The sequence below is a fragment of the Blastomyces dermatitidis genome (assembly GCF_000003525.1).
Source record: "Blastomyces dermatitidis ER-3 genomic scaffold supercont1.1, whole genome shotgun sequence".
NCBI lineage: Eukaryota > Fungi > Ascomycota > Eurotiomycetes > Onygenales > Ajellomycetaceae > Blastomyces > Blastomyces dermatitidis.
This window is the reverse complement of record NW_025544774.1, coordinates 7,775,534-7,782,975: the sequence shown is the minus strand read 5'-3', so window position 1 is coordinate 7,782,975 and position 7,442 is coordinate 7,775,534. Positions and strand designations below refer to the sequence as shown.

General features: G+C 32.5%; 2 protein-coding genes across 3 annotated transcripts; both read left to right on the top strand.

Moving 5' to 3' along the window:
* Positions 1 to 1,127: 1,127 nt before the first annotated feature.
* Positions 1,128 to 2,172, top strand: BDCG_01072. Of its 2 annotated transcripts, XM_045416580.1 has the most exons (2): positions 1,128 to 1,324; positions 1,527 to 2,172. In XM_045416580.1, the coding sequence occupies exon 2, from the start codon at positions 1,535 to 1,537 to the stop codon at positions 1,748 to 1,750; it is 216 nt and encodes a 71-aa protein (XP_045279423.1). In that variant the 5' UTR covers positions 1,128 to 1,324; positions 1,527 to 1,534; the 3' UTR covers positions 1,751 to 2,172. The 2 variants fall into 2 exon arrangements, with proteins under 2 accessions (XP_045279423.1, XP_045279422.1); XM_045416579.1 differs by having other exon boundaries at positions 1,128 to 2,172.
* Positions 2,173 to 2,819: 647 nt separating this feature from the next.
* On the top strand, positions 2,820 to 3,674 carry BDCG_01071 (uncharacterized protein; the record flags this gene model as incomplete). The annotated part of the gene is made up of 2 exons (XM_045416578.1): positions 2,820 to 2,993; positions 3,096 to 3,674. 2 exons carry the CDS (start codon positions 2,820 to 2,822, stop codon positions 3,672 to 3,674), a joined length of 753 nt encoding a protein of 250 aa, XP_045272278.1.
* Positions 3,675 to 7,442: the final 3,768 nt, after the last annotated feature.

The following is a 7,442-nucleotide window of genomic DNA, read 5'->3' as shown; positions in this document are numbered from 1 at the left end:
TGCAGTTAGTGATTTCACTAGATCACATGACTCATCACTATATTATGTTCTTGTAAATAGATCTATCAATACAATCTTCAACTATTCTACAGATACATATGACCTACAAACAGCAAATTAAATCAGTAAGCTATTAAAGCTGAAAGCGTCGAGAGAGCTCACAATGATAGTGGTTGATTGTATTCAATTATCGGACATCGCTGGTCAGACATCAGTTGTTTGACCTGATCATTCATTTTACTGTGTTTAGATTTATTTATTTTCGCCATTCTCAAGACATCTCTGATTGTAATGTTTAATGTTACAAAGTGATTGTAGCTTTCTGAGTGAAAGAAATTGTCAGAAAAAAGAGATTATACACTACTGAACGCCACTAACATCGTATTACTATAATATTTCTCATCATTATCAGCTTTTTACAATGCTCATCTAATACTCGCTTATGCTAGCTCTCTTGACTCGCATATATATTTTACTATAAATAGCTCTATCTTTTGTATGAAATAGATATATTAGATAGTGTACGGATAATATAACAAGCAGATCTTGATTAGACTGACCGTGTGACTGTGTCTGAAACTAGAACCAGATTTTTTGATAGTCTCATTATCAATTCAACTGATCTCATTACATGATTTTAACATTAGATAGTGATTTCATACTGTCTCAGTGAGACTTAGTATTCACTCTTATCACATTTTTCAAATGAGATCATGATTTTCACTTCTCAATTTAAATTATTTTTATTACTTTAAATAACTTTAAATCTTATTTAAGTGTTATTAAAAAGTGTTACTTTTTAAAAAATTAAAAATAGTCTAAAAAAAACCTTAAAATGTCTAAAAATAGAACTTTATATCAAGAATGAGACTAAATGAGATCAAATGAGATCACTTTCTCATTTTTTTCAAGTCATGATTTCATTTTAAGATCTGATATATAGTTACTTTACATGTTTTTTTGATAGTCAGTCCCAGCGGGATTCACGCCAAGAAATGTATGGGACCAGACCAAATGGAATCAAACATGAAATTCATAGTCTCAGCGGCCAGTCTAATCTTGATACACATAAGATTCATACGTCTTCAACATATTCATCCGTGACACTCATTCCGACAGTTATGAGCCCGGTAAGCAGCATCTGAAGAGAAGCGCGATACACCGATCTCAATCCTCATTCGAATTTGACAACAATCATTCGAACTGAGATGATTGATCACCGATCTCAATCCTCATTCGAATTCAACAACAAACATTCGAACTGAGAAGATTGATCCTCATTCGTATACGGTCCGAACTACTCGATCGTTATACCTGATTCCCGGTAACCAGCATCTGAAGAGAAGCGCGATACACCGACCCCAATCCTCATTCGAATCGATAACTATCATTCGAACTGAGACGATAGATCCTCACTTGTATACATTCTGAAATACTTGACTGTTATACACCCTGAATTCTGATTATATCTATCCTCAAATACTTGAACTGATTCCTCAATTCATTCAATATAAATGATATGACAGACAAGACAATGTCTCGTGCAACTGTACATCTTAGCATTCCTGGAGATTGGAAACTTTGGTACAAGCATATGCTAGAATATGCAAAGAACAAGAAGATATCAGACTTCATCAATCTTGATAAACCTGATATCTTCTCAGAACTAGAAGAACCTCTGAAACCTGAGTGTTCAGAAGAAGCCATCACAGAGACTAAGATAGTATATAACATCAAGATCACTGCATGAAAAATCAAATATATGAAATATGAGAAATTGAATAAAGGTATGACAAAGATATGAGATATTATATGAAAAACAGTTAATGTTACAGAGCTACAACATATATACAGTGAGAATGATGATATAAAGAAGATTATTCATTCATTAAAAGATCAACTCTTTCTCACAATCACAGACTATTAAGATGATATAAGAACCTGATATCACAATCTCTGCAAAGCACTGAAAAATAGAGGTATAGAGAAGTGATTAAATGACTGATCACTTATTAAAGATGATATTAAAGAGATGAATATAACTGAACAGTTCAACTTAAAGAAAGACTTTTTAAATATAAATCTAGTTATTAATGCAGATTATATACAAGCATGAACTAAGAATATCTGATATAATAAAGATATCATATCTTTGATAGAGTTAGTTAAGAACTTTAAGAAACAGTATAGAAAAATGAGTATTCTTAAAGAAGATAAATCTATGAACTTTGCTACTCTTAATAAAAGATCTCAGTAAAATATCTCATTATTAGCAATATTTATAAACTGCATCTGCAGAGTCTGTCACTGATATACTCAGTGCTACTATCTTAATTTATCAAGAAAGTCATCTGAATGAAAGAAAAACAGAGAGAAGAGAACACAGATTAATCAAGCTCTTAAGAATTAAGATTTAAAGAGATATATTAATTGTGTAATATCTAGAGTGCTACTATCTTAATTTATCAAGAAAGTCATCTGAATGAAAGAAAAACAGAGAGAAGAGAACACAGATTAATCAAGCTCTTAAGAATTAAGATTTAAAGAGATATATTAATTGTGTAATATCTAGAGATTTATTCACAAATATTAATATAATAGATGTCAATGAAGCAGTTCTGAAAGAAATGATTCTGAAGTAATTAGATTCTCAATCTATCAATTATCAATCTATTAATTAGCAGATCTGAAAAATATTAATAAACTTTTCAAATTCTCACTTCTATCTTCAAAACTTCTGAATCTTTGATACTGATATGAAACAATATATATATAATAATTAAATACATTTTCTATTCTTTACATCTGTGAACAAGAACATGAAAGTCTATACAGGTGATTTCAGCACTAAAGTTGAAGATTATGAAACTGTTAGAACAATCATGATAAATGAAGCAGAAAAGCAGTTCAATGTCAACCTTATTAACACAGCTTACATCCCGAATTTCCATACAAATATCATCACAGATAATACAATCTTTGCACATGTTGAAGTATTTGAGAGGTTGCTAGTTACAGAATATAATAGTGAAACAGCTGTTTATTCAACTATATCAGAAAAAACCATCACTGAAGCTGATACAGCTATTATACAGTTCATATTACACACTTCTAACATCACTATATCTGAAAAAATGATATCTTCAAATTCTACAACTTCTACAAATTCTTCTTCTTCTAATCTGCTAATATACACTTCAATAAATTATTCTTCTAACAAGTTAATATGCACAAAACCTTCTCAAAAACCTAAGATCTCTATAGCTACACAGTCTACATGGTATAAGAGATTAGAACATTCTTCAAAAAACGCCATTATAAAACTTGTAAATGATACAACTAGCATTCAAATCACTTATCTAGAAGCCGCTGCAGATGAGCTTATCACTGAGCTTTGCAACCTCTATCAGCTATCTAATGCGGAAAATCAAATATCTAGACGTTCTCATGTTAGATCTTATACACTGTATTCAACACCTGAACCTACATCAGAGTCAGCAGGCTCTAATGTTAATACAGGTTCTAATGTTGATACAGGTCTCAATATTGATATTAATACTCAACCAGCTGCGATAGCTAATTGTACTCAGAACACTGATGTTGATATTAATACTTATTCAGCTGTAATAGATAATCGCCCCGATGGCCGAATAGTTAATGCGGCCACCCGGTAGCGCCTTGGCGTGGGAAACCAAGGCGTGTGGGTTCGAAACCCGCAGGGGATACATTAAATCCGGAACTCAAGCACCTCAGGTTCCTAATAAATACAGAGGTGTACAAATCGCTCCAATAAATCGCTCTATGTTCCTGGGCTGGGAAGTTATTATCGCATGTATCTAATTGTCACTCCTTTGTATTTTCTATGTTCTTGTTATCTTGGCGTGGTCTCAACACCTGTATTTCCTCCTGTATAATCAACACTTGGCCTGTATTTAACATCACGCAAGGACTCATCATAAGCTCCGCTTGCATATGAGTATAATGAAAGAATAATAAAATAAAATAAATAAATAATGTAATAGATAATCATACACGGAACATTGCACCTAGAGCTCATGATATCAGTGCTAACTTTGATGAAGATAATATCATTGAAGACTGCAAAACCCGAAATCACAGAGCTGCTTATTTTGTGACAGTTGAAAATGTCAAAGTCAATTCTTTTCAAATGATCAATGAAGCATTCTCTCATTCTCATTCTCATTCAGACTTCTACAAGTCTTAAAATTTATTTTCTAATACTGTTTTTACTGTTATCAGTAATACATCTATCTTAACAGTATCAATTCCTTCAAGAATTCATAGATCTTAACTGCCAGATTCACTGAACCACTGAACAGATGTTGAAAAACACTCATATTACAAAGAATCTGAGAATGCTAGGCTTCATCTCTATGTCAGAGAATTGCTGCCTCTTCTTAAATGATTGATTAATTGTCTTCTTCTACATGAATGATATCATCATTCTATCCCGATGAGAGGATTCAGATGAAAGATATCAACTCAAGAACATGTTCAGTCTAGTGATATTACAATTGATTGAGTGTCTACGGCTCAGATGCCAGCGGATGAACTCACTAAGGCTCTGCCACGTCAGAAACATACAGAATTCGTTAAGATGCTAGGCCTAGTTGATATATCAGATATCATCAAGGCGTAAGCAGAATAAATGATCTATCTTGATATAATCTCTGCAGATTCATCTACACTCTTTTTCTTACAGATTTATCTACACTCTTTTTATTGCAGCTTCATTTACACTTTCTTTTACATATTACATTCACTGAAGAGGATGTGTCAGGAAAAAGAGGTTATACACTACTGAATATTATTAACATCATATTACTACAATATTTCTCATTATTATCAGCTTTCTATAATACTAATCTAATACTTGCTTATACTAGCTCTCTTGACTTACACATATATTTTACTATAAATAGCTTTATCTTTTGTATGAAATAGATATATTAGATAGTGTACGGATAATATAAAAATATCTTAATGCACATGAGTCTCTGTGTACAAAGACATTACAGAGCTAAGCTTAAAACAGAAGACTCTGCAAGATTGATTTTATAGCTTATTAATAAAAGAGATAGAACTATAACTGCAGTAAAAGCATGCCTCTAAAGATGAAATAAGATTGACTTGAGAATAAGTTGAATAATAATATAGATAATTGATAAAAGACTGAAGAGAGATCTGCAGAACTAAGAGATGAATTAATTATCAAAGATAATAACTACAGCTGTTTTCTTAATTGAGTTAAGAATAAAGTTAATAAGAGATGTTCTCTATAACATCTGATAATACAGTAAGCTCTTTGAATGATAGTTTTCTTTTTATAGACTGCTGTTAATGAAGATATATCAGAACTATAAATCTCACAGTAATAAAACTTAATCTTAGATAATATATCTATTTTAATAGACTGTTCACAGACTGTAAGAAATCTCACTTCTTACAGATTCTTTATCTCTATTTTCTATCTCTTATGTAATTAATAGAGTTAGCAGCTCTTAACTGTTGATGATTACTACACCTACCCTAGTCACGTGCCACCTCAACCTATTCATTTAGTGTAACTCGCGTAGTTAGATTACAACACAATAACATTATTCTTCAAGAGGTTATGAAGCCCTCATTAAGCTAATGAAAACCGCTGAAATAACATGTCAACTATGTCTCCACGTATTGTTACGCGTGCCTAGATGTTTTTTATAAGTGATTGAACCCATGGTTAATCTAAGATCCGGGGGAAAGCCTGACTTAATGAAGAATTACATATCAATATATAGAAGAAGAAATCCACAAATGCTTGAAGCATAAGAAGGATTGAGTGTGAGTTTATCAATATCAACAATGAATTAAAAAGTGACTGCCTCTGAGGCATTTGAGCCGGATGAAATCATTGCAGAAGAACAGTCTGATGAGTTCAATGTATACAAAGACCCAGTTGAAGACATCATCAGTGAGATGTCAGGCAATGTGAGAGGCTCAAGTAGCTGAAACAACAATAGCTCAGCAAGTGAGAAGACTCACACAAGACTAGAAATTGCAAGACTTCAGCATGAGGTTGAGCAGATGAAGATCAGTAGAGATGACTCTGTAGGTGATGAGATGAGAGCAGATCTGATAGAATATCTTCAATGAAAAGAGAAAACATCTGTCATAATAAAAGTCCTTGAAGAATTCAGAAGCTAAGTAAGACTCATCAAAAGACTGATAGTTCTCACTGAATTCATTAACTACTCAATGTGAAGAGAGGAAATTCTTTTGACTGCAGAGCAGTCTGAAACTGATAATATTCTTAAAGATAATGATCTTGATGAGAATGTTACTATGAACATGCAACATTTCTGAAAAGAACACAATCTTTGATTATATAATTACATGTGGTCTGCAATTGCTCTGCAGATCAAGGCTCATTTCACTATACTCAAGAAGTTCAAATTATCAGCTTATGCTCTATGAACTATCATAGAGAATAACTTTTTCAAGAGGCCTGCTGTACACAGAACTCATTTGTTTGAAGAGCTTATTGAAATAATCTTCAAAAGCAAAGAATCTGACAGAGCTTTCATTGAATGTCTGATTATCATAAGAACTGATTATATTCATCTAGAATATGAAATCTCAGATGTTGTGTTTTTCAACAGACTGCTTACAGGAGTCAACAGAGATTGAGCCTCATTCATAAGAAATTGAATGAATCAAATTGACAAAGATAATACTCAACTCTTAGAGAATAATTTTATAAGCCTGTGCTGTGATATTCTTTTACAGCTCTCTGCTGCAAATGAAGCAAATACTGATATATCTAGAAATTCTATCAACAACGCGCAAGATAAGGATAAGAAAGACAAGGACAAAGAGAAAGACAATGACAAGGACAAGAACACTGAATTCAAACCTGAATATAGAGATAATGACATGAGAATCTGCTATCATTGTCAAAAGATTGATCATATTCAGACTGACTGTTGAAAGAAATACTCTGAGAAACATTCTTTGAACTTCAATACAAATAGAAACAAGGATAAAGACAAGAATGCAGAGAATACAGATGCTGCTCCTGTTCACAATGTTATGAAGCAAGTATTTTGCATTAAAGAAAAGGTCTATGTGAGTGGTCAGACAGAAAGAGATACCTGAATCCTAGACTCTGAATCAGGTGCTCATGTCACACTTCACAGGGATCTTGTTGTGGCAAAACCTCAGAAGATGAAAGTGATGTTGAAAATAGTAGACAGAATGATGATCTCTGCTGCAGCTATAGAAGATACAAAGATTCCAGTGAAAGAGATGAATATGCTGTTAAATGATGTCTGCTATGTTCCAAAGTTAGAAGTGAATCTCATGAGTATGAGTAAGCTTATACATCAAAGTTATACCTATAAGCAGTTGACATATGAAAATAATCATGCTATATTAATTAT